Source organism: Phyllostomus hastatus, unplaced genomic scaffold, assembly GCF_019186645.2.
Source record: "Phyllostomus hastatus isolate PE091 unplaced genomic scaffold, TTU_PhHast_1.1 phas_contig_198, whole genome shotgun sequence".
Taxonomy (NCBI): Eukaryota; Metazoa; Chordata; class Mammalia; order Chiroptera; family Phyllostomidae; genus Phyllostomus; species Phyllostomus hastatus.
Window position 1 is genome coordinate 3,247,780 of NW_025333715.1, and position 24,075 is coordinate 3,271,854.

Here is a 24,075-nt window from a genome sequence, read left to right on the forward strand (position 1 = left end):
GGCCTCTGTGTAACCCACGGAACACCACACATGCCGTCCCCGCCGACAGTAGGTGTGCCGGCCGCTCTCATCCGCTCAGCCCGCCCTGCTCCGTGTGTGCTGAGCTCCTAGTCTGTCCCCGGGGAGGTGCAGAGCAGGTCTCTGCGTCCGCTGGGAATGAGATGCCCGTCCACTCGCTGCGGGCGCCCTCCTGCCTGTACCGGGGCCAGCACGAGCGTCTCCCCCGTGAATGCTGCAGTCGCCCCTTCAGTCCCTCCATCCATCTGTCCATCTCTTTATCCATCTTCCGTCTGTCTGTCTGTCATCCATCCACCCACCCACCCACCCACCCGCGCATCCATCCACTCAGTAAACGTCCATCGACCCAGGCCCCGGTTGTGCCCTGGACCCTGCCCACTGCAGAGCTGTCCTCTTGCCGCCCCGTGTCAACTTGGGCTGGGCAGCAGGGCCGTGGACGGGGCCAGGGGTGGGAGGGGGGTGCTGGTTCACGCCCTTTCTGTTTCCTGGCATGAGTGCGGTTTCCTGGTGGTTTGGACCTCTGTCCTCAGCCTTTGGTCCAGCCAGCGGTTCTGTCGCACCGCCGTTCACGGAGACACACGAGCGGGTTTCCCCTCTCACACCCGGGCCAGCGCCCTCCTTCACTCCCGTGTCACGGAGGAGGAAACGGAGGGTGCGGCCACTGCCCTAGCGTGTGAGAAATGGGAAGAAGCCAGTGGTCACGAAGGGGAGGGGGCGTGCCTCTGCAGGCCCAAGGCGCAGGTGGGGGTGGCGGCCCAGGGAGGGCTGGCAGGGAGCTGGCCTGCAGAGGACGCCAGCCCGGCAGAGTTTTGGTGGATGAGCGCACTCGCCTGTGAGGGAAAGAACTCGGAGCCTGCAGCCAGAGCCGGGGGAGGCCGGGAGGGTGGGGGTGTGGATGACCGGTCTTCGGGGGAGGTGGTCAGATTGTCTAGGGCTTGGCAGGCAGGGCAGGGACCTGCCTTAGTGGGAAGAGACTGCGCTGTGCTCGTGAATGGGATGGTTCTGTACGGCTGGAACTGGGGCCTGTGGGGGTGCGTGACTGTGGGAGCCGGCGCTGGGGCGGGGGCGCCTGTGGGAGGCTCAGAGGCAGCTGGCTCTCACTGCAGACTCGCCCCAGTTACGCCGGCATGGCAGAAATCTAGCCGGCCTAGGAAGGAGCTAGGTGCTGCCCACGCCATCCCAGTCTCCCTCTTCCCTTTCCCCTGCCGCCCTCTCTCCCTTTGCAGGGCAGCGGGAGGTGGGGAGCGGCCGGGGCCGGTCCCCGGGGCCCCTGCCACGTTGGTCCTTCCCGCCTTTGCCGTCCCTCCCACCCTGCACGAGACGAGGCTCGCACCCCTCGGCCCGCCTCGGCTGCCTTTGACGGGCCTCGCCATCTGCGGCCCCGTTCAGATGCTGCCAAGCTCCAGTCTGACGAGCGAGCGATGGGAAACGTGGAGACGTACCTCTGGGGGGAGTGAGTTCTGTGCCAGGCTGGCGGCTCCCCGGCGTGCCGCGCGGAGGCCCATCTGGGCTGCTTTGGGGCCTTAAAAAAGCACATCCCCTCCTGCCCGGCACCTCACCGGGAGAGGTGGGCCGGACGGGGCGCAGACTGGGTGCGGCGAGGCTTTGTCTGGCCCAGGGAGCAGGCATCTTGAGGCTGTGCCTGTGCCTCAGAGCTTTCGGTGCAGTGAGGGGGGCGGTGCACCCCGGGTGCACTCGTGCCGCCTGTCTGCCTCCTCCAGTGTCCCCAGTTTCCGATGTTATGGTGGTTGCAGCCAGCGCCCCCTGGGGGTTAGAAGTGGGAGGGGGCGGCGAGCTCAGCACGGGGCTCTGCCCAGGACCGATGTTCAGTCGACCTGCGTTCAGTTAGCGCGTGATTCCACTCAGCCTCGGCCCCGAGGGGCTGTTGCAGGTGTGCAACAGGGCTGCCCCACAGCGCGGCTGCTCCCCAAGCAGGTGAGGGGGGCGGGGCGCAGGCGTTCGGGGGCGGGGCGGGGGGCAGATGGTAAAAACAAGCACTGTATTGGTGGTGAGAAGGGCTTTGGAGAAGGTGAGCCTGTCGGGAGGGAGGGGTCCTGTCTTGTGGGTGTGTTTAGGAGATGCTGGTTGGTTTTTTTTTTTTTTAAGGTTTTATTTATTTATTTTTGGAGACAGGGAAAGGGAGAGAGAAAGAAAAGGAGAGAAATATCAGTGTGTGGTTGCCTCTTGCATGCCCCCCAATGGGGCCCTGGCCCACAACCCAGGCACGTGACCTGACTAGGAATCGAACTGGCTGCCCTTTGGGTCACAGGCCAGCAGCACTCAATCCACTGAGCCACACCAGCCAGGGCAGGAGACCCCATCTTGGTAAGATGGCACTTGGGCGGAGACCCTGACCAGTGCAGAGTGGCTGGTGGCTCCCCGGGCAGAGGATGCAGGCAGCAGACCGGTGCGCGCAGCACGGATGCCCTGAGGCGGGAGGATCTGGCCACTGCGGCGTCAGCAGGCCTGTGTGGCTGGAGGAGCCACACTGGTGGGGGGAGCCAGTCTGGGAGGGGGGGTCATAGCAAGACCTGGCCTGATCCTGGCCAGAGGGGTGACACAGGCTGGATTCTGTAACCGTGGTGACAGGAGGGCTGCAAGGCTGTCTGGACAGAGAGGACAAGGTGTATGGGAAGAGGTGGGTGAGCTTGGCCAGGATGTCACTGGGCAGTTGGGCCCAGAGCAGAGACCGGGGCTGGAGGCCGGCCTAGGAGAGCCTCTAGCTGCTCCTCAAGGCTGCAGGGCCGGACCACCGAGCGTCGGTGTGGTGACCAGAGGACCGAGCCCTGGGGTGCTCTGAGTGCAGAAACTGGGAGAGGAGGCTGAGGTGGGAGCACGAGGAGGCAGAAAGGCGAGGGGCATGGGGGGAGGGCCGTGGATGCTGTAGGAGACGGGCTTCCGGGAAGAAGGGGGCGTGAGCTGTGTGGGTGCTGCTCTGGGGACAGCGGGGCGGGGGCACAGGGGTCCTGGAGGCTGGCCATGTGGGCGTGGGGTCCTAGCAGGGAGCAGGCTGTGGGGGTTCGGTGCTCAAGGGAGGAGGGAGCTGGGGAGGTGGGGGGCTGCGCAGAGTGTGGGCCTACAGTGGGGGTGGCAGTCATGGGGAGTTATGAGGAATGACTGGGGTGGCATTTGAGCAGGTAGCTGTGAGCCCTGGAGGGAGGTGGACCATGAGCGGAGGGACCGGCCAGCAGAGGTCAGCTGTGCGAAGCAATGCGGAGACCGGTGGGCACCCCAGGGGCTCGGGTCCCCCAGACGGCCGTGAGGGGGTGCGGGAGGGTCTCCAGTGGCCCTGCAGGAGGGGCTGGAGTTAGGAGGTCCCAGGGCCAGCTCAGTGGCTTCCGTGGCGGGACCAGGATGGCCGCCCCGGAGCGAGCTGCCAGCCCGTTCCTGGAGTCCGGCCGGCCCAGGACCGCGGGTGAAGGGAACTGTCAGGAGATACTGTCGGTAAAGGGGACAAATCTGTTCCCCTCGGAGCTTTCCCCGCACGCCCTCCGGGGAGCTGGCTCGTTTCCTCCGAGTCAGGGCCGCCCTTGGGCCTGGTCCCGTGCGGGCTGGAGGAGGGAAACCTTCCAGGGCCCAGCCCTGCCGGCCACGCAGCACCCTCCCTCCACCGTCCCAGCCGCCGCGGGCCCTGCTGGGGCCTGCAGGTGACTCCAGGCTGGTCGGTCAGCCCCCAGCACCCTTCGGGGCTCATATGCTGCCTCCTGCGGGAAGCCCTGCGGATGGCTCTGGCTGGAAGAGCTTGTTCTCCCCGGGAAGGCCTGCGGCGCCTCGTTCTCGTCTCTGCGGGCTGGCTCCTGCCCGCGCCCCCACTCGCCGGGCTTTGGGCAGCGGTCCCGGTCCCGTACCTGCCGTGCTGTCGCTGTGCCGCAGGCTCAGGGAAACTGAGCTCACCTGAGTTCAAGTCCCAGCGTCATCCGCGTCCAGCCGGGTCCTGTTGGGTGGCCCGTGGGCCCTCCCTGAACCTCCGCTTCACCCAAGCCTGGGGAAGCGGTCCCACTGCCCTCACGTGGGCTGGGGGGCGGCAGCCACGGGGCTCCGCACGGGCGTTTCTCCCCTGGAACAGAAGTAGCTGGAGGGCAGGTGTGCGGCTGGGCGCTCGGCCCCACTGCGCCTGCTGACCTCGGGGCAGGTCTCTGCACGAACCTCCTGCAACGTCTCTTAAAAATTCCGAGGGGCTGAAACACACAGTCATATTTTTCATTCAGCTCCTAGTAAAAATAGTTTGCATATGGCTATGAAAAATAAAACTTGTGCAAGTTTAGGTATGCCAGAACTGCAGCTTTTAAGTATCGGTTAACAAAAAAAGATTTTTCATATGGCTTAAAAGGGAATGAATTGTGTATGAGACTTACTGCTTTACATCAGGGTTGTTGTTTTTCTTTTTTAAATTTACTAAGACCATTTACAGAGAAAACTGCCTTGAAAACATTCAATAAATGCAAAGTGTTCTTTTTTTCCATAGACATGTCATTTTGCAGTGCCTACAACTGTGAGTCTTGGAAAACATTTTATTTTATAAGAAGCCATTTAGAAGCTCACATTTCTTATTACCATCTCGGTTTTCAACCCTGGGTCTTTTGACTTTCCCTAAATCACTTTTATACGCAGATTTTAAAAAACATTAAAACTGTCATCAGCGCCCTGAAGCTCATCGACGTCAGCAAGACGGGCCTGGTCCAGCCGCAGGGGCTGCGCAGGGTTCTGGAGACCTTCTGTCTGCGGATGAGGGACGACGAGTACAGAGCGTGAGTAGGTGAAGGCAGGCTGAGGGGCCGCTCGGTGGGACTCGAGACCGTCCCCCCGAAACGGGGCCTGTCGGGGGCCTCGGGGCCGCGGCCGTCCCCGCGCCTGCCCGGCGCCCCCAGTGTTCCGAGAAGAGGCCCCTCCCTCCTCTCCTCTGCTGTCCCTGTCGCTCGCTCCCCGGGGTTCTCGGACGTGGGGGGCGGGGCCGAGGGTCCTGGGTCCCGAAGAGCCCGAGGTGTGCGCGCATCTGGCCCGCAGCCTCGGCGTCGTGATTAAAGCCCTCCATCACCAGCCGGCTCCCCTCCGGGCTGGCACCACGCCCTCCGTCCCACGCGGCTCCAGCTCACCGTGGACTTGTTCTCGGAGCGGGCGCGGGGAGGTGGTGGGAGGAAAACGAAAAATGTTCCGCCTGCGTTCGTGAGTTCACGGGCTCCCCGTTGGCTTTCCGTCCTGATGGAGCAGCCGAGACTCCGGCTCCTGGGAGGCCGGTCCCTGCGGCGGCTGGGGGCCGCTGCCGCGGGGGAGAGCGAACCACCGAGCACCCTGCTGCTCCTCGGTGCTGGGAAGCCCCTCTCGCGCTCCTGACTCCAGGGCGGTCCGCGTGTGGGCAGCCAGCTCGCGCTTTTTTTTTTTTTTTTTTTTTTGAGCCTCCAGTAAACTCTAGCATTTGGGAGGAGCCAGGTGTTCGGCTTCAGTGGCTCCTTGAGTGTTGAGTGGAAGCCCCTGGAAGGAGGGCCCGGGCTTAACTTTATTCGTATCGGACTCAGCTGGGAGGCGCGCTCTCTCCTGCCCTTCCCACTTCTGGAACCACCCTCCAGGCCGCTGACGAGGTGCTGCCTCCGCGGTCCACCCGGAGACCGGGCTCCCCCTCCCCCCGCGGCCAGAAGTCGCTGCGAGCGGCTCGCAGCTCGCGGCGTCCCTCAGCCCTCGGAAGTCGAGCGCGCGCACGTGACCCTCACGGGCCCTGCAGGGTCTGAAAAGCGAGGAGACGTTTAAAAAGAGGATATTTCCTAGTCTGCTGAATAATTTCTTCTTTCCTCTTTATAACCCACCTCAGAATATAAAAGCCATAATAGATGTTTTAATTTTTACATCTTTCCGGCTGGGAAAGTGTCCAGAATAAGATCCAAACAAAACAAATTAAATAATTTTGTGCACGTAATTATAGAACAGAAGCAACACTCTTTTAGAGCAGGCAATCAAAAAACAAAACTGTTTTATTTGACAATAAACCTTGCGTTTGGCACCGCAGTCTCCAACCTAGTAAATCTATAAAAAATGTTACTGTCTGTTTCCCCATCTCGCAAGCATTGAATAATAAAGAACTCCGCACGTTTTTATTGGAGATTTTTTTAAGCCTCAAAAACAATACCGCTTTCATGATAAGGCGCAAGCAACTTAATAGAATTGCTTTCCTTAAGGATGGAAACGTAGGAGATCAAAGCAGCCCATTTCTCCAACTGCTTTAATGCCTCTCTGATTGATGCTGGAGAATACACTCGTTCCTTGAGAAGCTGCTTCAGCGTTAACTTCGCCTTTTAGTTTTTTGAGCAGGAAACACAATGCATCTTTGAATCTTTTTCTCTTTTTAAACAGCTTTCTATTTCATTCCGGCCTTCAGTTCTTGGTGCGGCAGGTAGGCGTGGCCTCAGCACTGGAGTCAGGCGTGCCTGGGGTCAGGCCTGTGCCCGGCCTCTCCTCACTCCAGGGCCGTGGGGGGCTGCCACGTCTGAGACTCAGTTTTCTCTTAAAGAGCCGGGGACCGAGGAGCCCCCCTTGCAGGGCTGGCGTGGAGATTCCTCGAAATGTACAAAGCATGCTCGCCACGCGCCAGGCACGGAGCAGGTGCTTCAGTCGCAGTGACGAGACCGCCATCCTCCGACTGCGCCGGAAGCGGCTCCCTGTGGGCTCCAGAATACCGTCCCGTCTGCGTGAACAGGGGGCCAGGAAACTTGGTTCCCCCAAGTTTCGTACTTACTCAGACCGACCTGAGACCCACTGGGTTTTCTTTAATTGTTCCCATCTTGCACCACTCTACCCTCACTGCCCGCAGCCCCAAGGACTTGGACCCAGGTGAAATGATTTATAAGCAGCACAGAAACCAAACTCCCTCCCTACCCCCCTCACTAGAGGCCAGTCTGCTGCTGGAGCCTAGCAGGGAAGCCCAAGGCTCAGCTCCGGCTGGTGAACGTGGAGAGGTTTACGGGTCAGGAGGTGCCTTCCCTTTGCCCTGGGAGTCGGCCTTCCCATGTGTCCTGGGGTCTCTGTGGACCTGTGGGTTCAGGTCCCTGGGAAAGTGGCCTTGGTTGTGGCATCTTAGGAATGGCTGTGTCTCCCGGGCCTTTATTCTTACCAGAAAGCTCTGTGAGGCCCTGCAGGCTCGCGCAGCGCTGAGGCTTGTCTCTGAGATCTCGTCTGCTCGGGCGCTGCTACCACGGGCTTGCGTCTGTCGGTCTGCGCTCGGTGAACCTGCCGCCAGCACTGAGACTGAGTGTGCGCTGGGCGTTAGGAAAGGTCGGGGTGCTCTCGGGGGCAAGTAGGAGTTTGCAGGATTGCCGGATTTTCACAGAAAACCAGGAAGCCGGTGGCGAGGTTTTCATCAGCATCCTGACGTTCTTCTGGAGCAGAGAGTAGCCAGCACTTTCGGGTGGTCAGCAGACTCGAAAAGGAGCACAGTAGGGCCACTGTCTGGGTTCTGGAGCTTACAGCCTTCTCGTCACCAGACAGATGCTGTGGGTGAAAGAGGGAGCTGGTCTGCACGTTCCGGCGCCAGCATCTGGCAGCCATCATATCTCAAGACAATTTCGCTTTTTAGAACAATAGGCAAGCTTCGTCAAAGTGGGAGAAAAGGTGCTCACTGAAATGAATGCATGACATTACTCTTTGTTAAATTTGGAAAACAGGAAAATAACAAACACTTTAAGGGATAATTACTAACTTTTTAGAAAGCAGCACAGGATTAGATAATTATAGAAACCAACACATATGGAGGTAATGTAACCAAACACTTAAGGCTGTCATTTTTTAATAAATGTAATAATGCAGAAATTATGTAGAAAACCATTTATCAAGTGGCAGCTTTGAATTGGAAAAAAAAATCCCCATTTATCTTAACTTTAAAAAAGGAGTATCTGTATATTTCAGGGAGAAACATTGGTTGTGCTTTAAAATGCCCTCTTTATAGAAATCATAGCATGGGACACGCCCCCCGCCGCCCACTGCACTTGACTTGCTTTGAAACAGACTGCCACCTGGGGCCTCAGTTTCCCTGGGGAGATGATGTGCTTGCTCAAGACCGCGGGCCTCCTTCTCCCCTCCACCCAGCTCTAGGTTTCTCTGGTGAGTGACGTTTCACCGGGAGAACCTATCCACGGCCCAGCACGTGCGGCCAGTGACCCAGTGACGAGAGGAAGGTGGGGCCCACGCTGGCTCTGAGCGCAGAGGCGCCCCTCCCGCCTCCCGCCAGAGAAAGGGGGAGTCCCCAGGTGTCCCGGGCGGTCCTGTCCGGTTCGACTCCGCGCATTCGCCCAACCGCAGAGGCAAGGGCCCTCCTTAGAAGTGTCCATTTTTTAAAGAGAGGGTGCCATTTCCTAAGGTCTCGTTTTCTTCCTTTTTAAAAAAAATAACAAATCCTCAAGATTTTATTGTCATAATAAAACAAAACACGAAACTCTGAACAGGACCACGTGGCTCTTTCCCCTCCCATCCCCTCCCAGTTCGGAGGACTAGCGCCTCTCAGCGGCCAGCGCGGCCTTCGCTCTGCAGTCGGGCTCCAGGCGCTCGAGCCTCAGCACAATCTTCGTGGTTTTAGCCTTTTTGCGGAAAATCGGCCTGGTCGGCCCGCCGTGCCCACTCTGCTTCCCGTCCTCACGCCGCGTCCCTTCCCGCACTGCGGGGCTCCGGGGGCTGGCGCTCGCCGCGCTCCTCGCAGGAAGAAATCCGCGGGCTTCCCCGGTTCGCAGGGCAGAGGCGCCGGAGCTGACGCTAACTCCGGCTCCATCTAAAGGAAACACGTGAAAAGGATTGCCAGCCCCAGTGCAAACACCGCCCCCGCCCCGTCATTTCCGGTCACTGAAGCGTGTTTCCGTTTCAGGTTCGCGCAGCACTACCGCCTTGATAAAGACGCTGCGGTGGATTACAATGCGTTTTTGAAGAACCTCAGTATAAATAATAACTTACACCTTAAGTACCGCATGGGAAACCAAGGTACGTACTTTTAAAGTTCGGGGCTAAAGATGTCATCATCCTTCGGCACGGTCATGCCCCTCCTGCGGCCCTGTCCCGAGGACGTGGTGTCCACCAGGGAAAGTGCGTCATCCCGAAGGAAGTCCGGGTGTCGCGCCTTGGGAGAACAACGTGACTGTCTCACCGGCGGGCCCGTGAGTCACCGCGCATGCGCGCGCCGCGGTGCGCGGCCCCGAGCCGCGGTTTCCCCCGCAGGTCAGGGTGACAGGGAGCACGTGTGCGCGACCTCAGCCAGTGGCGGGAAAGAAATTCCAAGCCACAGGTTATTTTGAAACGGCACGTCTCCAGGTGTTGTCAGGTTCTTCCCGCTGCCTCCATCTTTTCCAAAGTTTTTGACAATCAGCACGTTATCCTTTCACGATGGGGAAGAATCTTACGACAAAAGGGCAAAAAGTTGAGCGGTTTATACGAAGCTGATGCAGGCTTAAAAGCTGGAGAAGGAGAAGTTTGCCTTTCTTCATCCCAGCCTGGTGGGTCCCCTGAGGACGCGTGTCTGAGGGACGCAGTTGCAGAGTCTCCCTTGCAGCCCTCCGGTCCCTTGAGGCCAGGGGTGTCTTGCCTCCGAGCCCACCGCCCGTGGGCGGCTCATTCCACACCGGTTGTGGCCGAGTGCTCGCAGCTGAGTGCAGCCCCGCACCTGCTCCCTGCGCGCCCGGTTCGCAGACCTGCCTCACCAGCCGGCTTGGAACGACCGATTCTCAGATTGCAGCGTGGTGACCCCCACTGACGGGGGTGCTCCGGGACTCTGCGGTTAAAGCCTCCCGAGGTCGGGGGGTGCTGGGGCGGGTGATCTCCCAGGGGCCCTTCTCCTCCGTGTTTTGTTAGTTCCTGTGCAGGTCCGTGAAGCTAGGCCCTCACTGGGTGCAAAACCTAGGACACCCTCTGTGTTTAAGAACTGTGTGTGTGTTAATGTATGCATATCATATAGGGCGGGTATATGGGGTGTGTGTGTGTGTATACAGGGTCCTGCAGAAGTAGCACCTGCTTAGTGTGGTTGGTAGGATAATTTTATGCATGCAATAATTTATAGTTTTAATTTGAACATTTCACCTAAAACATCATATGCTGTGCTTGTGTGTGATGTGCTACGGAATTCCATGTTTATGATTTTGTAATAAAAAAGGTGCTATTTGTGCCGGACCCTGTATATAACATACATATTAAATAGGGCAGGTGAGATCAAATAAGTCCCATAAAAAAAGAAAAATCAAAAGCAACTATTTATTGTGCTCTGTGTAGACACTTGATAAACCTTAATTTCAGTGTTTATTTCTCTCAGTAGTTTTGTGAAGCGGGTTTTAGGGTCTCATTGTCAGTGGGACGACTCGGACTTGGGGCGCTGAAGGGACGTCCCAATGCCACATAGCCGGTTTGAGGCGGAGTTGAGACGGGACGGCTCAGCTCCCAGATACATGGTTACCATGCCTTCGAGGGAAGAACAGACGTCAGGGGGTGCTCACGGGGCGGTGGGGAGCGGGTGGCCGAGCTGGGAGGCACTTTTGCAGAACCAGGGCTCACAGGATGCGTGCAGCAGACGCCGAGAGGTCGGGTGCCCGAGTCCCAGGCCCTGGGGGGCGGGGCGGGGGCAGGTTTGCCTGCAGCCTGGGCCGTGCGGTTTGCCCAGGTGGGGTGTAAGGCGGGGCCTGGCCTGACCGAGGAGCATTTTCATCCTAAGTAAGTGCATGTGCCAAGTCGATAACCATGACAGTTGACCCCCACTGGACAAGCACCCGTTCCATGCCGGGCTCTCATATCTCTTCACGTTCGCCGCAGCCAGGGGAGGCGGGCATGGGGGCAGAGGAGCAAGGGCACCGTCAGCGTCGGTTCTGGCCTCTCCCCGCGCAAGTCCGTGTAGGGGAGGGACAGGGAGGAAGAAAGGCGTCTGGACAAATGGGTTCATGTACAGGGCGCGGCAGGAGTAAGGCCTGCTTGAGTGTGGTTGGTGGGGTGATAACGTGGGTGGAATGATGGTAGTTTGAACCTGAGCGTGTCACTGAAACCGTCGTGTGGTGTGCTTGAGTGTGATGTTGTTACGTTACAAAATTACTGGCTTAGGATTTTGTCATAAAAAGGGGCATTATTTGTGCCGGACTCTGTATATGCTATTTTGTGTGTTAACTCTTCCTTGAGTGTATTAGAAAAGTAGAAATCAAAAATGAGGAAAATGTTGACTAGGTCTTGGCTGCATGTCAGCTGGGCGGGTCACACTGCCCACCTTGGGCCCTCGTGGACTTCGACCCACTGCCTTTTCTGCCGCCGGGTCCGGCTCTGCAGACTCCTGGGCCCGCCCGCTTGCCTCCGTGGTCGGAGCTGGCTGCCCGCAGGGTCATGAACCCCCCAAATTTCAGCAGTGTGGCTGGGGTGTGTCGTGGTGTTGGTCTTTCTGTATTAATTTCCCAAAACACAGTGTATTTTCAATACACTGCCAAATAGTGCCAATTTAATTATTTTTTTAGGTCAAGGGTTTTTTTTGGGGGGGTAGTAATATTAAGTGTTTTCTAATATCTTCTGTTCCGTTTTTCAGATTTTTATCCTCAGTGACGCACATTATCCTTGTGTTGGACCGTCTCTGTCCTCCGCGTCGATTCAGGTCTCTCGGGGCGCTTTACTCTCTCTTCCCTCCGTGCTCTCCAGGGGCGCCTCGGCCCCTCTGTCTGCACCTGTAATTTGATTTTCACTGAAGTGTATTCTGTTACTTGCTGGGTCTACTTTATTGCTTCTGTAATGGTGTTTCCTTTGGTCTACTATATTATTTTTCATCTCATTTTGTTGTTTTATTATCTTCTTTTATTCTCTTACTGAATTCATGTTCTTATTAAGAAGTTCTCTATGAAGTGATTTTGTACCTCGAGCTGGATTTTTTCCCAAAATGGGATCGTGGCCTTTTTGCGTTGTGCCTCCCTCCCTTCTCTGTCCCCCTGCCTGCCCCTCCACGTTTCTCCTGGAGGGTTTGCAGAATTTCAAGAAGTTGGGGTAAGCGAGCACTTGATTGCATTGTACAGCTTTAATTAGTCACAGTGTACTGGTAAAGAGTATGACACACGGTCACGTGACGTGGCAGTGCTTGCCCAGTTCTTTCCTGCTTTTTGTTTGTATTTCTGTCGCATGTCCTACTGTCACAGACACTATGCGCACCGTACATTGCTGCAACTTCTATTTTTTTATTATATTGTATCGATTATGCTATTCCGCTTGTCCTGACATTTCTCCCTGTGCCCTCTTCCTTCCGGCACCCCCCCCCGCCGCCCTCAGGCAGTGCCCCCGCCACTGTTCCCGTCCATGGAGCGTGTGTATGAGTTCTTTGGCCGCTCCCTGTCCCACGCTGTACTTGACACCCCCAGGGCTGTTCTGTGACTCCGTTTGTACTTCTTACTGCCCTCACCTCTGCCCCCGTTCTCCCCCGCCCTCCCTCCCACCTGGCGACCGTCAGAACACTGTCCGTGTCCTTGATTCGGTCTCTTCTCTTTGTTTGCTCAGTTTGCTTTTCAGATTCAATTGTGGATGGATATGTATTTTTTGCCATTTTATTGTTCATAGTTTTGATCATCTTCTTTTTCTTAAATAAGTCCCTTTAACATTTCATATAGTAATGGTTTGGTGATGATGAACTCCTTTAGTTTTTTCTTGTCTGGGAAGCTCTTTATTTGCCCTTCGATTCTGAATGAAAGCTTTGCTGGGAAGAGTCATCTTGGTTGTAGGTCCCCACTTTTCATGACTTTGAATATTTCTTGCCACTCCCTTCTTGCCTGCAGAGTTTCTTTTGAGAACGCAGCTGACAATCTTACAGGGACTCCCCTGTAGGTAACGAACTGCTTTTCTCTTGCTGCTTTTAAGATTCTCCCTTTATCTTTAACCTCCGGTATTTTTATTATGATGTGTTGGGGTGAGCCTCTTTGCATCCGTCTTGTTTGGGACTCTCTGTGTTTCCTGGACTTGTGTGTCTACTTCCCTCACCAAATTAGGGAGGTTTTCTTTAACTATGTTTTCAAATAGATTTCCATTTTCTTGCTCTCTCTCTTCTTCTGGCACCCCTAGGACGTGGATGTTGGACCTCTTGAAGTTGTCCCAGAAGCTGCTTATACCGTTCTCGTTTTTTTGGATTCTTTTTTCTTCTTCTTGTTCTGATTGGTTGTTTTTTGCTTCCTTGGGTTCCATATCATTGATTTGAATATCAGCGTCATCCACTCTACTCTTGTTTCCCTGTAAATTGTTTTTTTATTTCAATTAGTGAATCCTTCGTTTCTGAGTGGATCTTTTTTATGCTACTAACGTCCTCACTGAGTTCCTTGAACATCCTTATAACCAGTGTTTTGAACTCTGCATCTGACAGATTGCTTATCTCCACTTCATGTAGCTCTTTTTCTGGAGTTTTGATCTGTTCTTTCATTTGGGCCATGTTTCTTTGTCTCCTCGTTTTGGCAGCCTCCCTGTGTTTGTTTCTATGTATTAGGTAGAGCTGCTTTGACTCCGTATCTTGGTAGCGTGGCCTAATGTTGCAGGTGTCCTGTAGGGTCCAGTGGCACAGCCTCCCCCATCACCCAAGCAGGGTATACTCAAGGTGCACCCTTCGTGTGGGCTGAGTTCACCCTCCTCTGGTGGTTGAGCCTTGGCTGCTGTTAGCAGACCGTTGGGAGGGATGTGCCCAGACACAGCCGCACCCAGGCGCCCAGACACAGCCGCACCCAGGCGCCCAGACACCGCCGCAAGGACCGGCTGTAGCCACTCACCATCAGCCTCTGCGCTTCACGGAGGATCAGCTGTGCAGGGGCGGGTGGTGGTGCTCTGACCTGGTCTGCAGCTGTCCACTGCGTGTGCAGGCCCTGGGGTTTCCTCGGCTGCCCCATGTCTTTTACCTTCCTTCAGTGGGCCAAGGTCAGCCCCCGCTTTAGGCACTCTGCCTAAGCTCGAAAGTGATCTGAGGCGGCTGCTACTTGTGCTGGGCTTGGAGATTCCCAGTCAAAGCCAAGCTATGAAGCTAAGCTGGCTGCTGCCACTGCCAGGCCTGGGGCTCGTTGAAGCCAACTGTTGCTTGTTTGATAGGATTTAGGAAGCTGTGAAGCAGGAACCAAAACCAGCCGTTCACATGGCAAAGCAGCTTGAGCGGACCCATAAGTTGGGCGGGGTGGAGTCTCTGGGGATCTCCAAGGCGGGTCACACAGACAGTGTTATCCAGGTTGATGGAGTCTCAGTTAGGGTCCCAGCTTGCTGCCTCTGTGGGGGGAGGGCTTAGAAAAGGGACAGTGGCCTCTGCTCACCTTGATGCCAGACACTTCAGTTGCTCCCTGGCTGCCACTGGCCTTTCATGCTGCTCCCCCGGTGCTGCAGCCCAGAGGGAGTGAGTCTGAGCAGGTGGGTCCGTGCGTGGGTTCTGTAAGAGGAACTGCTTGGGGATCCAGAAGTTTCTTCCACTGACTCATTCCCTGCTGGTTTTTGCAGCCAGAAATTTTAGGGATTTATCTTCCTGGCACTGGAACCCTGGGCTGCGGGGCCTGGGTGGGGCTGGGACCCCTGGCTCCCAAGATATCCCTCCCGAATTTTTATCCATCACATGGGAACAAGGGACCAGCCCGTTCGGTGTCTGTGCCCCTCCTACCCGTCTGGGTGGATGTGGTCTCTTTAAGTCCCTGGTGGTCGGACTTCCGCTCAACCTGACTGCTGACAGTGCCGAGTGATGGTTGTCCTGTGTTGTAGTTGTAATTTTGATGTGGTTGTGCGAGGAGGCACGTGTCTCTCTACCGGATTCCAAATTGTAACCGACCGAACTGGGCCTCATCCACGTGGCGCCTTGGTGTGCGACCAGCACGTAGTGTTGAGGGACACGGGTTTTCTTGGCAGGATTCCAGCCTCGGGCGAGGGGGCCGGGAGCGCTCCTGCTCAGAGCCCTGCTCTCCCGCGAGAGCCAGCCCTTCCCCTGCTCCCCACCGGGCTGTGAGGCACAGCCGCGCCCAGAAGTTCCCCGCGTCCTTGTCTGTTCCTAAGCCAGCTCCGAGAACAGGTCTCCATGCCCTCCGGAGCGTGCACTTGGGGGCTCGGGGTCGCCATCCTCTCGCGGCAGCGCCCTCTCGCAGCAGGGTGCTCCCCCGGCATCCGGGGTGCCCCGTCCTCAGCCTCCGTGTGGTGGTCCGTGCGGTGGTCCGTGCGGTGGTCCAGGAGACTGGTGCTCTGTCCCGCTGGGTCACGGTGGGGTCCAGGGAGGCACACGCCCCGAGGGAGCGGCCCCTCCCCACGTCCTCCGGAGAAGCGGGGCTCTGGGCTCAGCCTTCCTGGGCACCACAGTGCAGCTCGGCTCCGAACACCGCCCCCGAGCCCACGCCTGGTTCGGCAGGTCCCCGCACACCTCCACCTCCGTGAGCTCCTCCTCACACGCTGCCCTCCAGCCCTCGGGCCGCTGCCTCGCTACGGGCGGCACGGCGTCTTCCTCCTTCCTGTCCCAGCCCACCTGGCGGAGTCCCCTTCCCTTTCAGCCCACCTGGACCTTCCTACGTGACCTCCTAGCCAGCCACTCCTAGGATGTGCTGCTTTTGCCAGTTCCCCCACATCTTGTACCTTCTCTCAGCTGCCATCTTTAGTCGGGGCAAGAGCTACCCATGGTGCACAGGACATCCGGGCTGGGCATCCACCTCCCCTGGCTGTGTCTTGAGTCACTATTCTCTCTGAAAGTCACATACACCTTTTGCCTAGGGCGGCAACAGAGCTATCAGTGTGCCATTGTTAATGCATAATATCTTAACCACCACAACTTCCACTTTCCCCTTCCCCCAGTCCAGGTTTGGGGGGGCTTCAGGGGGCCCCTACTCTGCACCCCATTACAAAATGAGCGAGACTCCTTCAGAGGAAGTTTAGGGACTACGGGGAGGTGGCAGGAATGGCGAAGCTTCACTGAAACCTGGGGTAACGGATGAGGCGTGGTGGGGTCCGCAGCCAGCCGACCGTGGCTGCTGCGGCCACTCGGTGCCTGGAGGCGGCTCCCCAGGGCAGGTCTCTCTGGCCTTGACAGCCCCTCACCCCCCTGGGGCCTGGCTCCATGGTTCCGGAGTCCCATGGGTTTCTCTGGATGTGCTGTGTGTGTCCCTGAGAGCTTCCATCCATGTACCAGTGCCGCCAGAGCGGAGGGGGCGTAGGACAGTGTCAGCAAGTGCGTGGCCAGGGCAGAGCGTGGTTCGGGCGTGGCTTCCTCGTCTCTCAGTGAGGCTGAGAGCCCGCGTCCCAGTGCTCCGCCCGACCTGTCCCAGTGCTCCGCCCGCCCCGGCCCCAGCATCCCGGGTCGTGTTCTGAAGGACTGGCTGGCTTTGTGTTTCATCGTGTTGCCAGAGTCCACTGGAGAGGCCTTGCCTCTCCCCACCCCCACCCACTTACTCACTTCCTCCCTCCCTCTCCTCCCTCCCTCTCCTCCCTCCCTCTCCTTCCTCCCTCTCCTTCCTTCCTTCCTTCCTTCCGGAAATGGAATTCCAGATGACTGGCAATTTGCTAACTACAGCTGAGTAGTTACAAGTGTGCTTAATTTGAGTGAAGCTTATTTGCAGACATGTTAGGAAATAAATCTGGGAAACCATTTGTGATTCTTTGCCGTCAGCTTTGAGGAAGGAATGCCTATATTTTAGATTTATTTCATTATCTTTTATCATAAAAATAATACACGCTTGTTGCAAAAAATCCCCCTCCACAAAAAAAAACAGAAAACACATGGACACAAAACAACGGTGTATTCTCCTCCCAGATTTCATTTCTGATGCGTGGGCGGATGGGCGGACCGACGGACGGACGGATGGCTGGGTGGGTAGATGCATCGGCAGATACACAAAATAAGGGTTAAAGTGAGAATTAAATTATGCCAGTCGGTTTTTCCTTTCGATCATGAAACACTCTATATCAAAGAAAAACATCCACATCCATTAATTGAGACAGACACCTTTGTTTTAAACGTCTGGGTAGTAGTTCATAGACCGGACGAGCTGTGGTTTATGAAGCCAACCCTCTCTCTCCCCGTGAGCACTGGAATTGTGTCAGTTCCTTCCCCCTCGTCAGCGGTGCAGAGAGCACCCTCCCGGCCCGAGTCTGCCGGGCGAGCCCCTCAGCCCTGCGCCGTCAAGCCCCAGAAGGGGACTAAGGAGCGTTCATGTCCTGGGTCTTTTCCGCGCAGGCTCCCGCCGCTTGGTCCTTCACCCTTCCCTTCGGTCCCTGCCGACTCGCTAAGGGGGAAAAAATGTTAACTTGTTTTAATTAGACTTTAAAAATTACCAATGACTTTGAGCCGTTTCTCACACATTTGTTGGATTTTTTTTTTAGTCCTTTTTATGTGAATTACCTGTTTATAACCTCGGTCTATTGCTCTGCTGAGTGTATTTATCTCACTGACTTGGAAGAGCTCCTCCTGTATTATGGAAATTTACCTGTATTTCTCGTGGGCATTAACAGCAGTTTTTCCCACTCATTTTTCTTTCATTGTTGTGTGTGTGTGTGTTCAACCAAAAAAAATAAATACACTGTCAGACCTAGTCATTATTTCAGTGATCTCTGGCTCTCAAGCATTGGTTAGAAAGGACTTCTCACTCAACCGTTGTGTATTATGTAGTATTCATCTTCATTTTCTTCTATTATAGTTTCATTGTTCTACTTGGTATATACGTTTTACTCCAAGTTTTATCCAAGAACAAGACAGCAAGGAGATTAATTTTATTTTTCTTCTAACGCGTTCATCTAGGTACTTCAGCAGCATTTATTACATAGTTCATCGTGGTTTTGGTTTATTCGGGTCTCAGTTTCGGCCAGTCAGGTTATGAGGAAAAGGAAACTTTTGACATTTAAATGTACCTTTGTATCGATAGACTGAAGCTCTTCTGTTTTAATAGAGATGTCGTGGGAGAATCAACAAGTCAAAAATTCCAGAAGGGACTACCTCTTCAGCTCTGATTTGTCTGAAAGTAGCTGGGAAGACTACTCCTTAGATGAAATCGGGAGGACCTTCTGCCAAGAGGTAAGAGCCTTTCCCCCGTCCCCGGGTCACCGAGCAGGTGGTCAGGGGGATCATTAGCTGCGGACTGGACCATCATACAGGACGTTGTTTCTGAAATTAACTTTGGGCCTGCCTCGCCCCCTGACTCCACCCCCTGCCCCTGACTCCACCCCCTGCCCTGACTCCACCCCTGCCCATGACTCCTCCCCTACCCCTGGCTCCACCCCCTACCCCTGGCTCCACCCCCTACCCATGACTCCTCCCCTACCCCTGGCTCCACCCCCTGCCCCTGACTCCACCCCCTCACCCACAGTGATGGCAGGGATGTGGCGTTGGTTAAGGGCGTCCTCTGTGCTGCCCACACACTGACGCTTACAAGAAATACTTAAGCCGTATAAAAACGTGACACAACTTTACTGAGAGAATAAAGAAAAACGTAAACAAATAAAGAGGCCTTTTCTAGTTCTTGGGTTGGAAGATTCATTATTAATGCCTGAGCTCCGTACATCGAGATGAGGGAGGTGTGTGCGTGTGTATGTGCATGAACGTACATACATACGTACATACACACACACGTGTATACATACTTTTTTCTTTCTAAAAGTCGTAATAGAGGACTTGTCCTGTCGCATGTAAAATGCTATAAAGGTACCGTAATGAAGACAGCCTGGCACTGGCACGGTCACGGTCTCGGCCACGGAATTGATGAGAGCAGTGGTTGGATAGCCGGCCGATTTCCCGGGCGGGTGTGGCTGGTGGCGGGAGGCCTGGTGGGCTGGGGCGGGGCGGCCGCTGCTGGCTGGGGCGGCTCACCAGCTGGCCCCCTGCGGGGGAGCTGAAGCTCCCGCTCTTCACACCAGAGTACATCCTGTGTGCGGCCACTGTTCACATTTAGAAATAAATAATGTGGGTGAAAAATTTTTAACCTTGACATTTAGATTTTTAAACGTGAAGTACAGCCCAAAAGCCATTAAGAAAAAGATTGATAAATCAGACTACACTGAAATGAAAAAGCTCTCTACAGCAAAACTCTGTATAAACAAAGGATAAACGTGGCGAACTATGTGCCACAGAAACGACAGGTAAATGATAACTGCTCCTAACATACGTAGAACTCTCACAAATCACTAATCTAAAACTTTCAGTAGAAAACCATCAGTGGAAAAATGAAGAACAAAGCCCTGGCTGGCGTAGCTCAGTGGACTGAGCGCGGGCTGCGAACCAAAGTGTCGCAGGTTCGATTCCCAGCCAGGGCACATGCCTGGGTTGCGGGCCACGGCCCCCAGCAACCGCACATTGATGTTTCTCTCTCTCTCTTTCTCCCTCCCTTCCCTCTCTAAAAATAAATAAATAAAATCTTAAAAAAACCAACCTAACATTTATTTAAAAAAAAAATGAAGAACAGCCGACGTTGGTCAGGCGTGGGAGAAGGGGGCGCTTCCGTACACTCGGTCCGTCGGTAGAACTTTTGTTGTTGTTTGCCAGTTTATTGTTTTCATGAAAACTTGAGCGTTACAAAATACACGGCTGTCACAAAAAAACGTGAGCAGTTCTGAAAAGCGTACCGAGGAGAGGAATAAGAAACGATTTAAAACCTACCACCCAGCAATCATCAAAGGCAGCGTTCGGAGAACAGAATTCCAGGCCTGGCTCCGTTCTTGGCCGTGGAAGGTCGGCCGCCGCGGGGGGTGGGCGAGTGGAAGCGCAGGGAGAAGCAACTTTGTGAGGAGAGAGCCATGCTTTTTTTTTTCCCCTTTACCAATAAGGCATGTCGAGCTTCAATGTTTTGGGGGCTGCCTACCCGCCAGGGGTCCCCTGTTCAGTCTTGCCAGCAACTGTCATCGTCCTCGTTCCCAGCCGGGGAAACTGAGGCACAGAGAGGTTCAAGGACTTGCCCCAGGTGACCCCGGAGCCGAGTTTCGAGCCGAGTTTCAACCCTCGCCCTCGCCCACAGCGCCGTCCTCACGTGAACCCGAAGCCACGTCCGGACTTTGGATAAATGCTCCATCGGCTGAGGAGTCGCTGGGTCCCCAAAGGGAGTTGGAGGCGAGAAGAGCGATGGAGAAAGGCGTGAAGAACTGGACAAATTTTGGGGGGCAGGGGGAGGTCGAGGGATGTGTTATTAGTTGCAGATGGCAGGGGCTGCTCTCCGCTGGGCTTCCTGCCGCCCCTCCGGCCCCTCCCAGTTTGTTGCGGTTTGCGCCTCCTTCTCAGACTCCCTTGCGCTTGCACTGCGCCCCCTTACAGGGCTTCCCGGGGCTTTGCCTCCTTTTTATCGGCACCTGGCCTCACCGCCACGCTTACTGTCAGCACTTTCTCCCCTTTCCAGTTCTTCGTTCTGGTTTATTCTCCAGTTGGCTGCTTTCAGGGTCTAGTCATTTCCTTAAGGAAGGCTCATGGGTGCGCTTCCCCTTCGCTTTTCGTTTCGGAGAGCCGCTCCCCTTCGCTGTTTGGCTGGGGCACAGACCCGGGCGGGTCTGGCTCTGCCCTCCAGCTTTCCTTCCTCGCTGCGTTTCCTGTTGTCCTCTGGCCCTGGGCACTCTTGAGAAGAAGCCTGAGGTCCACTCACCTTTTCCTTCCCTTGTAGGTGGTTGTTTCCCTGCCTAGACGCCTGAAGTATCTCTTCCTGATCCTTGAAATTAAAAAGCAGAAGTAAGCTGCGTTGGCGTGGGGCATTCAGTCCAAGTTTCCTGGAGCCCGGTGGGTTCTTTGCTGCACAGACGAGTTCTCTCCTTCCGGGGAAGTTTTCCCTGTTGGTTCGCTGAATCCCCTCCCTCGCTCTGTCCCCTCCCCCTCCCCGTCCTCCCTCTGTCCCCCCTTCAGGGGACTCGGGTCGCCAGCACATCGGTCATCTTTGCCTGTCCTCGGTCGCTGTCATCTTCCTGGAATTGCTTTCACCGCGATGCCCGCTTCCTCCGCCTTCGCTGAGGCCCTTCAGGCCGTTCCTTTACTTTTCATTTTAATTTCAGCCTCGTGGCTGATTCTGGCTGTTCTTAATTTATCATTTCATGTAACGATGTTGCTTTTCTTTTCCATTTTCTTCCCTTTGAAATATCCCTTCTCATCGCTTTTATTGTCTTACCATCTTGTCTTCGAGCTTTTCCTTTAATGATTTTATATATTTATTTAGTTCCTTTTAGTGGCATGAAACCTTTACAGGTGATACATTGTTTCTGTACTATTTCCACACAGACTGACTTCTTTGTCTTTTGCTTGATACTTGTTTCTTGTTTTCTTTCTTTGTAGCGCGTCTGCAGCGTTGGAAACCCACTCACTTTCATCCTGTTCTGCGTGGTTAGGGCAGAGTCACCTTGTTATGGACACGGCTGTGTTCCCAGTGTCCCTGCTGTAGAGTGTTCCACGACCTAAATCTGCACAAACCACACACTCCCCCAGGCATGGCCCCTGGAATTGCCCCCTGCTGGGAGCTCACCCAGACGCGCTGCCTCACGTGGGCGTGTGCACACCTTCCGGTGCGCGCGCGAAAGCTTCCCCAGGAATCACGCCCGTGCGCACGCAGAGAGCATTTCCGGGATGTTCGTGCCCCTCCCGCCGCAGACGGGAGTGCCTGCCGGCCCCCGGGGCTCGCCAGCACTCGGCGCTGTCCGAGCTCCACGTCCGTGCTGCTGCTCTGGGGCAGGCGGGACGCCGCTCAGCCGGGATCTTCGTTTTCACGTGCGTTTTTTTAAACGGATGCCTCAAATAGCTTTTTTGCAACCTTCCTTTGGAACATTTTTGGTTGAACAATTCATTCTCAGCAGCTATTTAATGAGTGCCTACTGCATGCCGAATTGTTCTTCACCCTAGGTGATCAGTGGTGAACCAGACGGGGACAGTCTCTGCTCTCACGGCGACTGCGTGGCCGGACTTCAGGGAGGGGCACAACCGGCAAACACATTCGGAAAACACTCACAGATGCCGTCATAAACACAGCTTGTCTCGAGGGGCGTGACAGCTAAGGACAGGTGTGGCGAGGGGGGACAGCAGGGGGGCCTCACGTAGACCGGGGCTCAGGGGACACGTACACAAACCGAGTGTGTAACCGCGGAGGAGGAGCGAACCTTCCAGGTGTCCGCAGACGGCTCGGCGGCACGCCACCCATCACCGGAGAGTGTGATGGAGGTAGATGCTGGCTCTTACGGGAAAAGACTCACGACGAGTTGTTAAATGAAAAAGCATTTGTCAAACATGAAGGTATAGGATCCCATTAAAAAAAAAAAGATTTTATTTATTTATTTTTAGGGAGAGGGAAATGGAGAGAGAAAGAGAGGGAGAGAAACATCAGTGTGTGGTTGCCTCCTGCATGCCCCCCACTGGGGACCTGGCCCGCAACCCAGGCCTGTGCCCTGACTGGTGGCGCAGCCCGTGACCCTTTGGTTCTCAGACCAGCACTCAGTCCACTGAGCCGCACCAGCCCGGGCTGATCCCGTTTTATACGTGTTACGTTTATATGATTATCACGGGAGCACTGTGTAAAAAAAAGGAGTGGCGAGACTTCCAGGCACCTTCATGTCTTTTTCCTATATTTTACAGAATTGCTTGCATTTTTATCTTTTGTTTCATTGTAAACAGTCACATGAAAATTCTAGAAGGTTGCACTTGTCACAGAAGTACTGTGCTTTACTCCCTGCTCTTTTTCTGCTGCCGCCCGCCAGCCCTTCCTGAAACAAAGGTTGCTGGAGGCCAGATGTCAGTAAGTGGGTCAAAGTGGACTCCCGCATCCAGTGAGCACCCCAGGCCCCACGCACCTCCCCGGGGCCCTTCCCCGGGCACTCCACCCCCCTGAAAGGGAGGTGCCCAAGTTTAGCCACACTTGAGGTTCACTGCACACAACTTTCTGCGAAGCTTAGGCTCTGTGAGTCTCTAAGTGTTTTCCGAGACTTTCTCTACAGATTTCTAGTATTCCTGGACAGGCCAAGGAACTTGTAACGAATCTCCTTATTACTTTTGTGGACAGAGACCCTTGTACATGTAGTCCCAGGTTCCAGCAGCTTAAAAAGTCACCTCTCTACCGAGATGGTGGCTGTTCTGCTCCTCCTCCTCCAGCTGGCAGGAAAACTGAAGTCAGAGTGGAGAGGGTTGGAAACATTGGAGAATATTGTTATTACTTGATAATAAACAGCAGGAAAACCTTTGGAAAGAAAACCAATCTTCATAGTATTTTTATGAGTCATATAAAAATCAGCAGTTAACCTACTTTACGGCATTTCAGAAGTCCCATAAGCCAAGCGCATTCACCCTGGCTCTTTGTAATTCCCCCGTCAACAAAAAGAGAATAATTAAAGAAATGTCCAATGTGTGTCCTGTTCATGCAATCTTTACATTAATAATTTTCCTCACCGCAAAGGCTACTTGTATTTTTAATAAAATGTTGCCAGCTTTCCTGTTCGATCGCCCGGACTTGATCAGGGGGGAGCGGGGGGCGGGCTCTCGGCAGGGGCCGGCTCCGAGGTATATTAAGGAAGATGCATCGAACCAGCAGCCCCGCGGAGCACCCCAGCTCTGGAGTGGGAGGCGGGGCCGTGGCGTGTGCTGCGCCGCTCGCGTGGCTGTGGCTGGCGACGCCGCTGTGCGGAAGCTCATCAATTAAACATTTGAGGCGCAGCGCATGCCACGGCAACCTTTTTGATCAGTTTTCGGAGAGGAAAAAGGGAAGGGATTTCGGAAAAAAAAATAAAATAAAAAAAACACGGTTGAAAAGCTCCGTGAAGTCGATTCCCGGGGAGGCAACGCTCTCATTTTCTCTCGCCGCAGTTTTCAAAGTCCCGGGGAAAGATCGAAAAGGCCCTGAGTGCGGGGGACCCCTCCCAGTGCGGGTACATATCTCTGAATTACCTCAAGATCGTCCTCGACACCTTCGTGCAGCGGCTCCCAAGGAGGGTTTTCATCCAGCTCATGAAAAGGTAAGAGCCCCGACGTCTCCTTGACACGCTCCTCCCCAGACGTCCGCCGCGAGGATCAGGAACAGCTCCGTTTATTTTTTACTAACGTTTTGGACTTTCTGCTGTTGGGGATTTCAAATGCATGCACAAGTAAGGGGAAGCAGGGCAGGGGCCCGCCGCCGGCTCCCGCGGTCAGCTGCAGCCCCGCGTTCTGTGCCCGTCCCAGCCCGG

General features: G+C 55.1%; 1 protein-coding gene across 1 annotated transcript in view; it reads left to right on the forward strand.

Moving 5' to 3' along the window:
* The window catches only part of EFCAB6 (EF-hand calcium binding domain 6), a 147,575-nt gene that overhangs the window by 41,297 nt on the left and 82,203 nt on the right, over positions 1-24,075 (forward strand). The window contains exons 8-11 of the mRNA XM_045835134.1: positions 4,630-4,766; positions 8,858-8,970; positions 17,859-17,983; positions 23,717-23,865. Of these exons, the coding sequence (XP_045691090.1) occupies positions 4,630-4,766; positions 8,858-8,970; positions 17,859-17,983; positions 23,717-23,865 (524 nt within the window). The remainder of the gene's footprint in view (positions 1-4,629; positions 4,767-8,857; positions 8,971-17,858; positions 17,984-23,716; positions 23,866-24,075) is intronic.